This window comes from Polypterus senegalus, chromosome 6 (genome assembly GCF_016835505.1).
Source record: "Polypterus senegalus isolate Bchr_013 chromosome 6, ASM1683550v1, whole genome shotgun sequence".
Classification (NCBI taxonomy): Eukaryota; Metazoa; Chordata; class Cladistia; order Polypteriformes; family Polypteridae; genus Polypterus; species Polypterus senegalus.
This window is the reverse complement of record NC_053159.1, coordinates 152,631,888-152,650,311: the sequence shown is the minus strand read 5'-3', so window position 1 is coordinate 152,650,311 and position 18,424 is coordinate 152,631,888. Positions and strand designations below refer to the sequence as shown.

General features: G+C 41.4%; 1 protein-coding gene across 1 annotated transcript in view; it reads right to left on the bottom strand.

Annotated features, from left to right (window-relative positions):
* pnkd (PNKD metallo-beta-lactamase domain containing) overlaps positions 1-18,424 on the bottom strand; it is a 62,415-nt gene that overhangs the window by 22,325 nt on the left and 21,666 nt on the right. The window contains exons 4-5 of the mRNA XM_039757388.1: positions 7,462-7,520; positions 7,110-7,202 (exon numbers count right to left, since the gene is read on the bottom strand). Of these exons, the coding sequence (XP_039613322.1) occupies positions 7,110-7,202; positions 7,462-7,520 (152 nt within the window). The remainder of the gene's footprint in view (positions 1-7,109; positions 7,203-7,461; positions 7,521-18,424) is intronic.

Sequence of the window (18,424 nt, the reverse complement as noted above, 5' to 3'; positions counted from 1 at the left end):
ACACTTAAATAAAAATGTACCCAAGGCCTGTTATTTGACTATTTTTATTATTATAGTTACTATTAATTATTAGTATTCATCGAATACCTTAGGTTGCATCATGTGATAAGCAAAAAACATTTACAATTTAGAAGGGCTCGTGACACAAGGAGAGTGCATCAAGTGCTGGTGAGATTAATAAAGCTGGTCTTTATGTACACACTGGTAGTTGTTCACCTTAATTCTGCATTCACCGTCTCTCTATGGTTAACACACACATTACCACTGCTGCAACGATAAACTGTCTTTACCCACACTGCATTGTTTCTCTTAATAACAACAGTATTATTTATTATTATTATTTTTATTAATTATTATTTCTTTATATAGCACCTTTCCCATTCTCAAGGAGCTTCACAGAGTCTCAGAAAGAACAACAGGGTATATGTAACATTGGATAGAAATATTTTCTGCATAGAACACTAAACAGATAAATACAGGATATAAAAAACATTGAATAGAATAAAATACAGTAAACCAGAGTAAATTACTAAATTCAATACGAAAAGAAATGTCTGAACAAATAACATAATTTGTTATATAATAAACAAATTATCCTGAGCATCTGGACAAAGATGGTAAGCTGAAAGGAGCATCAGAATGTTAAGTGAAAAGCCTTCCAAACAGAGGAGTTTTAAGATTTTTTTAAATATTTTTTAAATTAAAGGAGTCAGCTGATCTAATCTAATTGGAGGTCATTCCAAAGTCTAGGTGCTATACAGCTGAAGGCCATGTCAGCCACAGAGTGCTGGTTAGTGTGGGGCACTACAACATAGCTAGAATCAAATAACTTTAGTGGACGAATGAGAGCATAGTGATGGAGAATGTCACTGATGTACTCAGGTGCGAGACCATTTAAAGCTTTGTAGGTTATTAACAGAATTTTATATTTGATCCTTTAATACACACAAAGCCAGTGGAGGTGAAGCAGGATGGTTGTTATGTGCTTGCTGTTGCTGGTCCACATAAGGACTCTTGCAACAGGGGTTTGAAAACATTCCTGGCATCAGAAGATGGTCTGATGAGATCATTGTCAAGAATGATTAAAAAAAACAGCTCATGTTCTTAAGTTGCACTTTACTGCCAGTTTACAGGAGTTCAGTTTTGTTGCAATTTAATTTTAAGGAGTTCAGCTCCATCCAAGTTTTAATTTCACTGATGCAAGTTGTAAGCTGAGAAAGCTGTGATGAAGTTCCACTTTTAACATTGAAATAGAGTTGAGTATCGTCTGCATAAAAATGACAACCCAGCCCAAAGATGCAACTAGTATGGACCAAAGGGAAGCGTACAAGTACAGAAAAACAGAGGGCTGAGGACAGACCTGAAGAACTCCTTGTGTGACTGGTGCTGAGCTGGACCTGCAGTTGCCAAGACTAACAAACTCTTGCCTATCAGCCAGAGAGAACCTAAACCACTGGAGGGAAGTGCCAGAGATACCCAGAATGTTCTCCATTCTGGACAGTACGTAGAATATCATCTTTGACAGTGTCAAATGCTGCACTGAGGTCTAACAGAATTAATATGCTGGTTTTTCCAGAGTCTGCTGCCATAAGCAAATCATTAGTTACCCAAAATAGGGCAGTTTCACAACTGTGTTGTGATCTAAAACCAGATTGAATGGTTCTATTAAAGTTAAGTAATGAAGGTAAGTAATTAGTGAGTTGACAGGCTACAACTTTTTCAAGAACTTTTGACAGAAGAGATGAGCGAGAGGTGGGCCGAAAATTGTTGTTATCAGTGTCAAGACCAGACTTTTTAACATTGGGGTTACAGATACAATTTTAAACATGGCTGGGACAAAGCCAGTGTCTGGGGATGTATTTATTATTGATGTAACAATCAGGATTATGGTATGAAGGCAGGATTTAAGGAGTGTGGTGGGGATGGGGTCCAGTACACAAGTAGTCAGCCTCATCTTACAAAGCAGGTCATTAAAAAATGCAGATGTGACTGGGTAAAAATTTAGCAAAGGAAATGGATGAAATGGGAAGACAGGGAAAGATAAATGGGTGATGGATTTATGTTCGTTGGATTATTTAGATCTTTAATTTTATTACAGGACAATTTAAGGATTTTTTTCAGACTTCAGGAGAAGAGGTAATTGGGTCAGGGGCAGGATGAATTAGTTTATTAACTATAAAGAATAAAACCAACAGGTTAATATGGCCTCTTTCTATTATTATTGGCTGCTGTTAGTGCATCTCTGCAAGCTCATTGATGCTCATTGGTCAGAGAAAGCCTGGATAAGCATAGTGAGGCCAGTCTAATGCAACATTCCCTCAATGCATTGGCCAGCTGCTTTCATAGCCCATAATTCTGAGGTGTACCATGGAGCTGAATGGTTATAGGAAAACTCCACAGTCAACAAGACTATCTAACATTGATGGAATAGGGGAAGACAGAATAACATCAGAAACTGATCCAGCAAGGACAGATAGACAGGTATTTTTAAGATTTCTGAAAGAAATTTGACGTTTAAAAGGTAGGAGGAAGGAGAGGTATTGAGACAGTGAAAAGTACTGCTTTATGATCAGATAGTCTAACATAACTACTATAAAAGTGTTGCCTACAGATAAGCCAGATGTACAGATCAGGTCCAATATATGACCACCAGAGTGGGTAGGAAAATCAACATGTTGCATCAAATCAAAATTGTCCAGCAAGGACAGGAATTAATTTCTCAGTTTATAGGTAGGAATATCAATGTGGGTGTTGAAATTGGCACTTGAAAGATAATATTCAGTCATTTGGGATTATTTTGATGTTTACCTCCAATCTACTAATTACTGTGACCCCTCCATCTTGTCTTGTCCTGTGGGCGTCTGTGAACTAAACATATTTGGATGGTGTTGTCTCTGTGGGAGATGTAAATTTGTTTGGTTTTTGCCAGGTTTCTCTGAAGCATAGCATATCAGGTTTGGAATCTGTAATGAATTCTGATGGCACCAATGGTTTGCCATTAAGAGATCTTGAGTTAAACAATGCAATATTAGCTGATGATGGTTTGTTGTGTACAGATCCATATCCAGAGGTTATTTTAGCACACTGCAAATTTGGCACACTGACACTCTACTTACCAAAGCCATGAGTAGCATGGTGTATTCCTGAACAAATCCTGGCAGGGAACTTTTCATCCACAGTCCGGCGGTGGTGGTGACCTGACCCGTAATGTAAATATTTTGGGTGCCACACAATGTCAGTGTCTTTTAGGAGAAGTGGTCAGACTGGAATGCTCTGAACAAACTATTAAATAAGAAGGATATTTTCACAAGAGTATTGTAGCAGAGTATAGAGTGATATTTATCTGATAGTATCAGAGATGCAGTGCAGCACAGTGGAGAAGGTAAGATGGGCATGGTGTGGTGATATTGCAAGATACACATGAAAGATAACTACCAGAATTTGGAGGTTTCAACATACAGCCACATACATATAACACTGGGTATTAAAGGTGTGATTGCCCCAGAGCCGCAAGCCAGGTGTGTGTAAACATCAGATCAATTCTCAGTCATTCCCAGTCGAATCACATATAGAAGAAATGAACAGCAATTCAGCATAACCATTTAAAGCAAGGAGACAGAACATCCCCAGCTCCTAGATCTCCACAGTGCAAAGAAAAAAAAATGTTCATACATCAGGCAGGAGCAGGCAAACAAAAGAAAGTCTCATCCAATGAACCACAAAAAAATTCAGTTGTCCCCGACACTGTAAACCCAGTCAAGCCAAAGTCTATAAAATAAATCCAAACAATCAATCAATACAATTTGAGTTGACTGCATCCATGAACTAACTATACATACAATGAAAGAAAGTGAAAGGAGTGCAAAAAGTGCAAGATTAATGCAAATTTTAACAAAAAGTGTTGCTAACAGGAAGGAGTGGCAGCAACAACCAACATGCACGCGCTAGCGTCCCCTCCACTGTTCTAGCTCTGATGTGGTGCCAGTAGCAATTACCCGCTTGCTTGAATAAATGAGCAGATGTGTCAATGTGTCAACGCTGTCAATACATGTATATACTAAATACAGCTAGAGATGACCATCACTCCCCACTTCCATGGCATGCTGCCAGTTGTACATCAGCATCTGCACAGACTTCCAATTTGTAGGAACTGGCAGGAAACTGGGCTTCTTCAGTTACATTGCTTTTAGGCTTCATGTCATTTGAACTGAGACGTACCCTGTGGTACACGCAAGAGACAGTAAAAAAAAACAAAGCTAGACTTTTATGCATACTGTAGTTACCTTATTAAACAGGTCACAAATTGCAAAGTGCTTACAGGAAACATAGGTTGATTATCTTTTGATATAGGGTGTATGGGCAAAGTTCACTCTCGCTGCTGGACATCATTTGCAAAATATACATTAAGACCAAATAACACAGTGGCATTCTGAATATTTTGAATTTTAGTCCATTATTACTAGCTGCTATTAACATTTCAACAAATTAAGTTATGTCCTTTGTAGACAGTGTAGAAGGACTGGATTCAGTGGCATCTGGGAAGCTGTACACTGAACCAGAAAGCAAGCTTTCTATTGCTGGAAGGGTTTGGGTGTGTTGGCATGCTGACGGACCAGGAATTAAATATAGCTTACAAATTTCTTCGGAACCTGTTCTTTTAGTTAGTGTGTGTGTTTTTTTTTTTGGTTGGTACTTGGGGCGTGAGGTTAGGATGCACTACAACTGTGGTAACTCAAAATGTTTTGGACTGACGACCACTTTGCTAAAGTCAAATCTAACAGGAGACAATTTAAGACTGACAGTGGCTTGTTAGCATAATTCTTTGTTTCCTAAATTTATTTTATGAAAAGCATTTATGTGAAAATAAGTTTCAAATATAATGTTAATGGATTTGTATTTCATAGTCTTAGGTATTCCCCCAGTGATCCATAATAATGCATTGGCCATGAAGATTGATTGACAGCAGGCAGCCTTTCAGCCCTGACATGCATGTCACTGGTGACATGCAGTTTAAGGACTTCCTTGACCAAATGTGAACAGTTCAAACTGACATCAACAGTATTTTTATTTTAATAAAATAAATAGAGACAGATTATTTCAACCAGGAGAAAGAATAATATGATTACCCAAGCATTTGCCTCAGAATATTTATCTTGTAAATTCTTCTACTGTACCTATGGCTCCAGAAAGCATGTACAAAGCTAACGCATGCACAGGTGAACAGAGTGCAAAGGACATATGCAGACTACAAAATCCTTCTGGGCTTACAAGGCAAAACAACCAGGTTATTATGGAGAAATTAGACAGATAAATAACCAGGTTTCTCTCACCAGAATAAGAAATTACATGGCATTTTGCAAACTGGGTTTCTGTGTATAACTGGGTCATTAAAGCGCATGTAAACACACTGTCAGGCAGTTGATCTATGGAAAGATAACTGCCCAATTCATTCACTAATTTCTTCAGCATCCCTCAGAAGATAATAGAAGTAGTGAGGATTATACTGTAATACAGTATCTAAAATGAGTTTTGACAAAATCATTTACACTTTACTACTGCTACTATACACTTTACCAACCATACTATATGTATGTGAATATATTTAGGTATTTATTTATTTAAAGAGATTCTGTAAAAAGCCAAAATATTCCCCTGGGGACTATAAAGTTCTATCGATCTATCTATCACAAGGCCCAGTTATCACCACTTGAAATACTGGGTGTCAAACTCAGGCCTGGAGGGTCGCGGTGGCTACAGGTTTTCATTCTAACCCTTTTCCTAATCAGTGACCAGTTTTCACTGCTAATTAACTTTTTTTCCCTTCATTTTAATAGCCCTGTTAGAAGGATTCAGTCCTCTGAATTGATTCGTTTCCTCATTAAATGGCAGCCAAACAGAAATAAGGCATTAAACGAGCCAACAGATGACCAGCTAAACTGGAGCTTCAAACTCCAACCAGTTTCTTAATGAGAAGCCGATGCTTGCTGCCAATTAAACCCATTATTTAATTCCATGGCTTGTTGGTGCTCTCGTTCTGCCACAGCAGACATTTCCAAAACTGTTGATTTTCTGTTTTTCATAAAAACATTGTCAAAGTGTTTTGATGACCTGAGAGATCAGCCTTACTAAGACCTTCACTTTTCTTTATTTTCAGATATTGTGTGATAGGCACAGGTGAACTGGTCATGTAGTGGCTAGTTTTCTGTCTCATTATTGTTTGGCTGCTAATTAAGGAAAAAGAAATAACTAAGGGGCCATGAGTCAAGTTAATTAAAAAAAAGTAATTAGTAGCAAAACTGGTCACTAATTTAGAAGATGGTTAGGATGAAAACCTGCAGCCACAGTGGCCCTCCAGGACTGGAGTTTGACACCCCTGGTCTAAGGTGTTCCTCTGTGTTGAAGTCCTGTACAGTCATAGGGAAGTCACTGGGAGGAACACGTCTTCTTCTTAACTGACCTAGTTGCTAAGTGTAATAAATCAGGTAGCCAATATTGGGGATAGCAAACCTGGATTCACACACTTAATCTTGAGCAATACTACTACCGACCTTCCAAACAGTGCTTTGCTGAAGTCCTTATCATCTATCTCCCTACTGAAGGCTGAAATGGAAATAGAGCAAATGAGTTTTGAGTTAGTAAGTTAAGTACAAGCCCATGATTGAGCAAATTGTTCTCATACCTAAACCAGATGGCTTATTATACTACTATATGCTTGGTAATATCATGAGCATGAACACATTTCAGACATCAGGAAGGGCCAATATCAAGGGAAAACCAGAGAACGACTAACCGTCTGTAATCTTCTTCTACATCCAAAAGGGCTTGGCCCCCCAACTAAAAGACACAGCCTCATATTTATTAATTTAACATATGCCACTCCCTTGCCATATTCTTTAATTAAGTATAACTTTGTAATATTTTAACTGTTTTTCAACAAAAACTCGAGTTTTTAGATTAGGTAAACTTTATTAATCTCATGAGGAAAGTGTAACAAACATTTTTAAAATGTGCATACAATACACTTACTCCAGAAGAAACACAGAATGCATAATAAACCTCAGAGGTCTCTTTACCTTAACACTGCCTAGCCAGATGTATATCCTACTTACTTTGTAAGGCCAGGAATGTTGTCCAGTGCATTCCCATAGACTCGACAGGAGCTATTTAACTTTTTTAGGCCTTTGTTACCTCCACTGTGGTCCCTAAAGAAAACAGAATTATTTAAAGCCAAGAGAGTATAGTATTACAAACTAAAACCTCACATAAAAAAGATGTGATCTTTTTAGACTAACAGTTTACATTAATATTTTAACCTTCCATTCATTTTCAAACCTGTTAAACCTGGTCAGCGTTCACAATGCTCTTCGTATCATATAACAAAGTACCAACACTTTTTTAACACACAGGGCTACCTTACCATAGGAAGGAACAGATTATTTTTCTAAAAGCGTTTTGGCTTACCAGTGTTTGTGTGTACATAAAATTGCTTCAAGTTTCACTCCTTCTTGTTCAAGGCAAGCCTGAAAAGAACATTTGTGAAAGTAAAAATCTGTTAATCTTAGTATCTGAATAATACACAAATTTACTCAGAAATTCAGAGAGGTATTTGATCAATATTCAGGCTAAACACCACACATTAAATCATATTCCTTACCACTAAACAGTAAAGATAGTTGGTACAAAACAGCAATTACTACTGAACATCTATACTGCACTGGGAAAAAAAATGTTTATCTTATATATCAGAGTACTAAAACAATGGTCTATAAAGATTAAGAAACAATTTGGCAGTTTGGATCATTTCCATGAACGCAGACTATTATAGTAACACTCATGCACTAGAGCAATGCTTCCTAACCTTTTTTCTATAGTGGCATACTTTTTCTAACCAAGAACATCCCAAGGCACACCATTATTCATTATTCTAGTAATCTCCATCCATCCATTATTCAACCTGCTATATCCTAACACAAGGTCATGGGGGTCTGCTGGAGCCAATCCCAGCCAGCACAGGGCACAAGGCAGGAACAAATACCCAGGCAGGGCGCCAGCCCACACATTATACCTCATACATGTGCTTAACTGTCTGGTGTGTGTGTGTGTGTTTTGGGGGTGGGGGGGCGGTGCGGTGATGGGGACGACTACCGGAGAAGCAAGTAGAAAAAGCAGCTCCGAGATCAGCATTCCCTGACATAACACTTAGTGAACACTTTGCTGGCATCTCCCAGCTGCCTTGTCCTTTTGCCCACCACTCTGCCTCACAGGCAACTAGTATGGCTGCTATCCACCAGCCCTGTTAGGCTCGTTGGCTAATACACAAACAGGCAACCAGGAGATGCGTCCGTGTCTGCAACATGGTGATCATGGAGCTGCAGCTATGCCAGCTTCTCCAGGTGATCCTGTCCTCCTCAAACTGGTCTCAATCACTTGCGAAGCAGGTCCCTCTCAGATTTCCACAGCACACCTAGGTAGCTTTCACAGTGCACCACCTTGTCATAACACACTGGTTGTAAAACACTTTTTAATAGAAAAGGGGGGGAAAAAAGGGGTTACTGGGATGGCAATGGCCAGAAGTCTTACTGCTCTGTTTGTTTTCAGCCTGGTGGACACTCTTGGATAACTGGTTCTGTCCTATGTGTACCTCATATATAAGGAGCCCCAAAATTTTTTTGCTGTTACATGTAGCCCATTGCTGTATGTAATTTGTTGTATGTTTCATCTTGTGACTTTAAATAAAAGTACTGGTCAACATAAACAAAAAATAACAGTGGAAAAAAATACAAAAATATGAAAAGTTAACCAGATAATTAAAAGAGAAGTTAAAACACAATTTGTTTATAATCATACAGGTAATTATTGCAATTATAAGGGAACACTATCTGCATCTTCTAAATATACAGTATGAAAGGTGCCCAGACAGGGAAATTGAAAAAAAAAACGTAGTGCAATTTCTTACCATATAGTGGACAGTAATCTGTTCATCTACCAGTTTTCTGAACCCAGCTATGAACTCAAGTTACTTAATCTAAGTCAACTCAAGTCAATTAATCTAACCTGCACTTCAGACAGAAAACTAACATGTGCTTATGGAGAAGATGCAAACTCTAAAGAAAATGATGACTGCTGTGAGAATCAAACTTACAGTAAGTAGCTAATTGGAGGTTGCGCTTAGCTCCTTGTGAGGCAGCAGTGCTAAGCACTGTGTCATCAGGCTAACAACAGTATTGTTATGCTATACATAAAAATATATTTTATTAAAAGGCCATTTATATAACATCTTTCTAAAATAATTATAAAAAAAGTAACTGAATATTTTACAAAAATATAACTAATATCTTAAATGTAACTAGTTCCCAAATCAAAGTGCAATGTGAAAACTACTTAAAAACAGACATATTAAATTAGGAACTCTTACACAAGAAAGGTTTAAGAAAATAATGTTCAACAAAACATTACACATAAAACCTTGTGTTACAATTTCCTGAAAACAAGAACTCTTGAGAAAATGTTTTAGCTGATTGTCTAGTGATTTATGTAAAACTATTAATGTTTGAGAAACAAAGAATGAAGAACAATGAGCACCAGGCTGTCCTTGACTTTACAGATGCAGTGTGATTCATAAAAATGAAACTTACCTGAGATCACAACCACTTTTAAAAGGCCAATGATTGTAAAAATGTTTGAGAACCCTAAAGATACATGACAGCTTAGCATCAGTTTCCAAGTACAGTAGACACTAAAATAACAATTCTATTTAGTCTAACATAGCTACAGTATATGCTTGTGAGCAAACCAACAGAGAAATATTAAGTGCAATAATATTAAGTCGATAATGAAGATCTACAAATGTAGTGTAAACTCAGTACCAATCACTACACTTGAATGCACTGACATAAAAAGCATCCAGATCAAACAAAACTAGGTCAGAAACTGACAATTTTCTAACGGGAGTTCTTATATCAAGAGCAGGAAACACAGATGGTTCCCCCTCAAGCATATCTGTTTCCTTGTTGGGTAATGAACACAAAGCACAGATTGGAAAAATTAATATTTTTTTTGCCAAGCAGGAACCACAAAAATCTTTAGTGATGTAAAATGCTGTCACACACTGAATCAATAAAAACATCACCAAAAGATATACAAGACCTTTTTTAAATGGCTGGCAAATTTTTTTTTTTTAAATAAAACTGAATATTTACAAATACATATAATTCACCAAAACTAAAACAGGTATAACTCCAACCCAAATCCTAAATATTAGTCAACACTGGATATCAGCAAATATTTGTAATTTAGGTCCAACATCCAGAAGTCAGGCTAAGATTTTTATCTGGATATGAATATTAAAGATTTAGAAAATGCTTATAATAAGTATATTATACAATTTGCAAATAATAACACATTGCAGGAATGTGTTCTTCTTCCACTGAAAAAAAATGTTACAGTTATGTAGAATAAAAATTCAAGTAATAAGATTATTAAAAAAAAAAAAATCTGCAAACAGAGGATGTATTTTAGTTTCTTACAGTGGTGGCCTGATTAGCCCCTGCTACCTTGGAGCTCTACATACTTCATTTTAATTTTAATTTATTGTTGCAAATGTTTAACCCAGTAGGGTAAAAGACAGGAACCATGTTTGGAATAGATATTGGACCACCATGATATAGAAAAGGCAATCAAACTTATAAATCCTTAAATAATAATAAATAAATTGAACCCCACCTTAAAGACAGAAGTTAGACAAATAGAGTGCAACACAGAGTTGCCATTTCTTGCCAAAAACTACTTAATAGCAAATTTGATATAAGCAGTAAAATGTTTTGCACATTCAGTATTGCAGTAGAGCACAGTTAGAAACTAGAAATGTACAAAATGTCCCTTATGTAAGAATTAATCTATGGTTTTTAGACAGATAGGAAGCCCGCTATGTGAAATGAAGAAGCCTTTACTGTTGATTGACTACACCACATGGAATCATGTCTTCCAGTTGTGAAAGGAACTGTCTAATGCACTGTATATTTGGACTTTGAAAAGAAGAATTTCAGATAGGAAAGATAATCATCTGGGAAAGTTCATGGGCAGGTGTCGGGGAAAACGAAGGATCTTGGCCTGCAAGATAGGATAATCATGCTTAATGTACTCTAAAATAGGCAGAGCTTTAATGGGAGGGTAAGCAAGATGTTTATTTTGACTTTTGTACTTTTCTCAGGGTGAAGAGCGGTTTTATCGAGGGCTCTCTTAACAGTGTCCAATGTCTTTTTTGCTTTATTACTGGAACAAAGCAGCAAAACACAGCACTTTTTCCCAAAGCCTTCTCTGAATCATTTAGATGTTCATTGGCAAACTTAAGATGGGCCTGTAAATGTGCCTTCTTGAGCAGGGGGACCTGCAAGATTTCAATCCATTATGGCGTAGTGTGTTACCAATGGTGTTCTTGGTGACTGTGGTTCCAACTGCCTTCAGATCATTAACTAGCTCCTCTTGTGTATTTTTGGGCTGATCCCTTACCTTTCTCATTATCATCCTCACCCCATGAGGCAAGATCTTGCATGGAGCTCAAAACCGAGGGCGATTGATGGTCATTTTATATTTCTTCTGTTTCTGAATACTCAGACCAACAGTTAACACCTCCTCACCAAGCTTCTTGCTGATGGTCTTGTAGTCCATTCCAGCATTGTGAACATCTACAAGCTATTTCTTGACTTTTATGTAATTTGTTTTTTCTGGATTTTTGATTGATATTCTGTCTCTCTCCATTAAAATGAAACTACCATAAAATTTGAGACTGTTCATTTCTTTGTAAGTGAGCAAACCTACAAATTCAGCAGGGAACAAATAATTTCCCCCACTGTACATGGAATGAAACTGCTGGGGTTGGATAATAAGTTTCTGAATCTGACTTATGGGGCTTGATGAGGCACCAAAAAAAATTAAAAAATCCATTAGGATAGTTAGAGTCTAGCAGTACTAAGATTCAGGCAATAAAAATGTTTTTAAAGAAAAGAGTAATGAGTGGGAAGAGACAGTACAGCCAGTTTAAAGTGTGAATGAGAGGATACTGTACTTTACATTTATTAAAAGGAGCATGTAAGTGATATGAGGTAGTTTACCTTCAACATGGCCAGACCTATATTTACTGAGAAACAAATTATGAATCTGGTAACGGCTCTGTTCAGTAATATAATTGGTGGATGCAAAATGATAACCCTACAGTGGGCTGGCGCCCTGCCTGGGGTTTGTTCCCTGCCTTGTGCCCTGTGTTGGCTGAGATTGGCCCCAGCAGACCCCCGTGACCCTGTAGTTAGGATATAGTGGGTTGGATAATGGATGGATGGAAAATGATAACCTCTTATGGTACTGAAAGTCTGCTGGAAACTAATGCTATTGACCTAGTCCGCATCAGGGTCTGCTTTCCTAATAGTACTATTCTACCCTAAAAAGCGTGCAGTGAGGCAAATTCTATGAAAAAAGTGTGGGGATCAATGTGACCCTGAAACTTGTCCATGTTCACAGAAAGGACGTACATTTTCAACTAATGTTTTATCTAAATATCTGCACTTTATATTCAAAGATTTAACTAAATACTTTCTTAAAGGACACTTTTTTTAAGAGTTCAAGGTCAATGGCCAGATACTGACGTGCCTTTTCTAAAAGAGAAGCTGCTCTCCAACAGAAATCTGTTGTCACACACGTGTGCATGGGAAGCAGCTGAAGGGCTTAGGAAATACTGTTTATACATCTGCCCAGGGGGGGTGCACTGACGCTCTTTCTGAGTTCTCTGCAGGTCTTACCCGGGAAATCCCACCAGGAGCCGCCATTTCCAGGAAGGACACATCACTTCCGGTTCCGGCCCCAAGAATGAGGTCACTTCCGGTTCCGGCCCTAAGGATGATGTCACTTCCAGTTCCGGCCCAGAGGACGACATCATTTCCGCCCTCTGTGCTATAAAGCTCACTGCCTTTGCTTAGGCAGGCAGTTCTGTTTTGGACTCTGTTGTGTAACAACTGTTTAAATATGCCTCAAAGACTTTTGCAGCCGGGAAACCGAATTAAACGGGTGGCTGCCCCAAACCTTTCTACGTCTCTGGTCTCCTCATCTTACAGTGGCGTAGTCGGCAGGATGGTGTCCCGATGAACCGGGACACGAACTTCATGGAACCAGGTGGGTGAGTACGGGGCCGAGTTTCAGGGCAGGGAGTGCGCGGAGGGTCAGGAAGGGCGGTGCAGGCTCTGCTCCATGAGCATAACCCGGGGTTGACCACCCATCTCGTGGAGAAGGTAGAGGGGACCCACAGGCGTGGGCTGGCTTCTGGGGAACACACTCGAGTGGCTCAGTATGCTCTCCTTGGCAGGAAAGCCGAGCTGCCCATCGGGACCAAGGTCCCTGTTAACGATGGGTTTGTCCCCAGGCTGGCAGGTGAAAGAAATAATAAACTGGGAGTTTAACCCAAACAAAGGGCTGTCAGAGCAGGCTATGGCTCTCTGGCAAAAGGTGGGTGAGTGGCTACGGCCATTGAGTTGACCCCTACAAATAGTGCAGCAAGTGGCCTGTTTTTGCTGCTAAAAAGCTACCCCAGGAATTTGCCCAGCCGGCCTGGGGCGAATTCCATTCTATGGACGAGCTGCTACACCTTGCAAACCCAGAGGCCGGCTGTGAAACCTGGGAGGCAGAACAGCCGCTCTGTGGACTACCGGGAGCTATGTCCTACTAAAGCAGTCCCTTCCACGCAATCCAGAGCCTGTTCGAAGTCGCCGGGCCGTCTGGCTTGCGACCTGTCGGGAACAAGGCGGACCGTAGGGGACAATGGCGGGGTTGTTTGTGTGCCCTTAGCAATCCCTGGCGGATAAACATACGGGGAGCTTCTTATTAATGGACATAAATAACAGCGCTGTTCGATTCCGGCAGTAGCGTGTCTGTCGTTGCTCGCCGTTTTATTCTACCGCAACAGTGGATTAAAAAGAAGACCAGTCTAAAATGTATACACGGAGATATCCGCACATACAATACCGCCCGGTGTTACGTATGTCTCGGAGGAACCCTTCGACAGCTTACCGTGGCGGTGCATCCGGATCCTCCGTTTCCCGTAATCCTCGGGCGAGACTGGTCTGATAGTAACGGCGGTAGTTTAGAAAGCATTCCCGAAAACTTATGGCCTCGTTATAGATGACAACGATTCATCTCAAGTTGCTTCCACACCGTGTAATCAGCCGACAGGGAGTGGGGCGGTAGGCCAAGAGAGTGACGAAGACACTCCCGGACCGTCGCGGGCTACTACGTCATCCACTAGCGCCCCGGCAGCGAGGGAGGAATCTCCGCCCCTTGAGGTCAGACCGGACCCGCTCTCTGAGTTGCACTTTCAGTTTAGAGCGCCGGCTTCTTTCAAGAGAGAACAGTGGAATGGCGACTCTCTGAAACACATAAAGAATGCAGTGGTTCTCGTTAACGGCCAGCGCGCATTTGCCCATGCCACAGGGACCTCACTTTGTCGTTGATAATGATTTGTTGTATCGGGTCGCTGAACATGAGGGAAGGTCCGGAAGTTGTTGCTAATCCCGCGGACCTACGGCGGCAGGTTTGCGAGGTAGCACACTCCCACCTTCTTGGAGGCCATCTCGGCTCCGATAAAACATTAGAGCGAATTAAGCTCCGTTTTTTCTGGCCGGGGATTAATGAGGAGGTTACGCTTTTGCGTTTCCTGTCCGGAATGTCAACTGCGGCAAATTCCTAGGAGGACCGTGCTCCTCTGATTCCCCTTCCCTTATTGGCGTTCCCTTTGATAGGATTGGGGTTGACATAGTAGGACCCTAGAACCCTCAGCCGAGGATATAAATATATACTCGTCCTCGTGGATTATGCTACCCGATTCCCTGAAGCCGTTCCGTTGCGCTCGGCTACCACAAAAAATATTGCACGGGAACTAGTAGGAGTCTTTTCGCGAGTAGGCATTCCTAGAGAAGTCCTGACGGACCAAGGAACGCCTTTTACCTCGGAAACGTTCAAGGAGACTGCCAAGTTACTGAAAATAAAGCATTTAAAGACCTCGTGTGTATCATCCTCAAACCGATGGCCTAGTGGAGAGATTTAATCAAACTCTCAAGCAAATGCTACGTAAGGTAGTCAGCAAGGATGGGAGGGATTGGGACCAACTCCTCCCCCTTGTCCTCTTTGCATATCGGAAGTTCCTCAAGCCTCTACGGGGTTCTCTCCATTTGAATTACTGTACGGAAGACAACCCCGGGGTTTATTGGATATTTTAAAAGAGGGCTGGGAAGGGGAGGCACAGCCCTCCACTAATATTTTGGAATATATCGCCCAATTGCGCGGTAGATTTGATGCAATAAGACCGATTCTAAAAAGTCATATAGAAGAGGCGCAATCAGCACAGGCCCGCCTTTATGACCGTGGCACGACTCTCCGGGAGTTCCAACCGGGGGATCGCGTCATGGTATTGGTACCAACTTCTCACTCTAAACTGCTCGCCCATTGGCTAGGCCCCTCTGAAATTAAGGAAAGGAAGGGATTGGTTGACTATTTGGTGAAACAGCCCAATCGCCGACCAGCTGAGCGAATATATCATGTAAACCTGCTGAAACCGTGGAAGGAGAGGGATCCCGATCCCTCCTCCGGACAGCCCTGCTCTCTCTTCGCTGAAGTAAGTTCCCTTAATTTCGGCGAGCAGCTATCCCCCAGGCAGAAACAAGAGCTCGAAGCAGCTATCCGCTCTGTCCCAGAGGTGGTAAGTGAAAAACCCGGTCGGACCTCTCTGATTGCGCGACATATTGACTGACCGGGGTGATCGTCCGTGGCGACCCTACAGACTCCGGAGGCAAAGAAAGTAGAAGTGGAACTGGAAATCAAGCGAATGCTGGCACTAGGAGTAATAGAGGAAAGTAGTAGTCCCTGGTCCAGTCCCATCGTCTTGATTGCTAAGCCTGACGGCAGTTGGAGGTTTTGCAATGACTTCCGTCGGCTTAACCAAGTTTCCAAATTCGATGCTTATCCCATGCCTCGCGTGGATGACCTCCTCGAGAGACTGGGACCAGCCAAATTCTTGACTACACTTGACATGACAAAGGGGTACTGGCAGGTTCCTTTAACGGAGTCCGAAGGAAAAACGCGTTTAGCACTCCTAGCGGACACTGGCAGTATCGTGTCCTTCCATTGGGTTACACGGGCCTGCGACTTTTCAGCGTCTGGTGGACAAAGTGCTCCGGCCCCATAACTCGTTCTGTGCTGCCTATCTGGATGACGTCGTCATTTATTCCAGCACCTGGAAGGAACACATACAGCAGGTCACAGCAGTATTACGGACGCTGGGAGAGGCCGGGCTCCGAATCAACCCCAAGAAATGTTTCTTTGGATTGAGGGAAGCCAAATATTTGGGCTACCTAGTGGGCGGGTACTGTGAGGCCACAGTGTTCCAAGTTGCAAGCCATAATGGCCTGGCCCGTCCAAAACCAAGCGGCAAGTCCAATCCTTTCTCGGTTTGGCGGGTACTACCGCCGGTTTGTGCCTCGCTTCTCCGAGAGCGGCGCCTTGACCGATTTGACAAAGAAAAGAGCTCCTAATACGGTGGTATGGTCTGATAAAGCGGGGGCTGCATTCAGTGACTTAAAAAGGGCTCTGACTTCAGCACCTATCTTGATCTCCCCTAACTTCTCTCTCCCTTTATCCTCCAGACGGACGCCGGACACAGGCTTGGTGCCGTGTTGAGCCAAAGCGTCGGCGGTGTTGAACACCCGTTATGTACCTGAGCGGAAACTGTTGGACAGGGAGACCAGGTGCGCGGCGGTGGAGAAAGAGGCTCTGGCGATCAAATGGGCGGTAACTCAGCTGCGGTACTACCTCTTGGGTCGCGTGTTCACTCTGGTGACGGATCATGCACCTCTGAAGTGGATGGCCCTTCACAGGGAGTCGAATCCACGGGTCACGAGGTGGTTTCTTGACCTGCAGCAGTACAAGTATACGCTCGTTCATCGACAGGGGTCTCTTCATGCCAACGCCGATGCCCTCTCCCGGCCCCGACCTCGGTGCAGGTCGCCCGACCACGGGTCTGGGCTGAGGGGAGTCTTGTCACACACGTGTGCATGGGAAGCAGCTGAAGGGCTTAGGAAATACTGTTTATACATCTGCCCAGGGGGGGGTGCACTGACGCTCTTTCTGAGTTCTCTGCAGGTCTTACCCGGGAAATCCCACCAGGAGCCGCCATTTCCAGGAAGGACACATCACTTCCGGTTCCGGCCCCAAGAATGAGGTCACTTCCGGTTCCGGCCCTAAGGATGATGTCACTTCCGGTTCCGGCCCAGAGGACGACATCATTTCCGCCCTCTGTGCTATAAAGCTCACTGCCTTTGCTTAGGCAGGCAGTTCTGTTTTGGACTCTGTTGTGTAACAACTGTTTAAATATGCCTCAAAGACTTTTGCAGCCGGGAAACCGAATTAAACGGGTGGCTGCCCCAAACCTTTCTACGTCTCTGGTCTCCTCATCTTACACTGTGCAGGACTGACTTAGTATCGCAGCCCATTTTGCTACATGGAAGAATACTATAAACAGAAACAGAAGCAGCTAGTTCCAGAATGAAGGATCACCTGCAGATGGGCTCTTTTTTATCTATGTTTAATTTTTACCCACTTTGCATGCTGCAAGGAAACAAATGACTTCTGCTTTGAATGAAAGAAAATCCATTTACTAATTTGCTTATGCAGTTAAATTTCACAGGGAGCCAGAAAGTAACCCTGGATGGAGTGTAGCTTGCACAGTGCACACCATACCAGGCGAGTCTACAGTTACGTAACTCGTCGTTTTAATGTTTTTGGAGTGTGGCAGCAAAACTGAATTACCAAGAGAAAAACTTGCACAGACGCAGAGGAGAACATGCAGATATGCTCCACACAGGTAGTGCACCCGATAGGATTCAAACGCAAAATTATGAAGCACCAGTGCGAACTACTGTGCCAACGTACTTGTAGCAGTATATTCAAAAGAAAATGAGTAGAATCATTTCTTTTCATTGAAAAAGTCAAAGGTTTACACAGCGTTCTTTGAGATTTTTTTTAGAATTTAGTGATAATGCGTTTAATAATCTGACAAATCAAGCAAGGTTACAGGACCGGTTCTTAGGTAGTGGAATGGCCATTGTGTTCTTTAATAAGGCATTTAAATGCTGCTACAGTGTATAACATATAATCACTAGATAATAATAAACTACAGTCAATTCAATAAGTAGGATTTGATAAAGATGTGTTTATTTTAAATATCAAATTCAAAATTTTTCTTCATAAACCTAAGAAAACATTATGTGAAAAGTTCAGAAGATAAAATAAACATAGAGCACAAAACAAAATAGATTTGATCAAATTAAAAGAAACCAACAGCAAACTAGAAAGTTGCAAACTAATTTTTAACTGGGGTCAGGCTACTAGT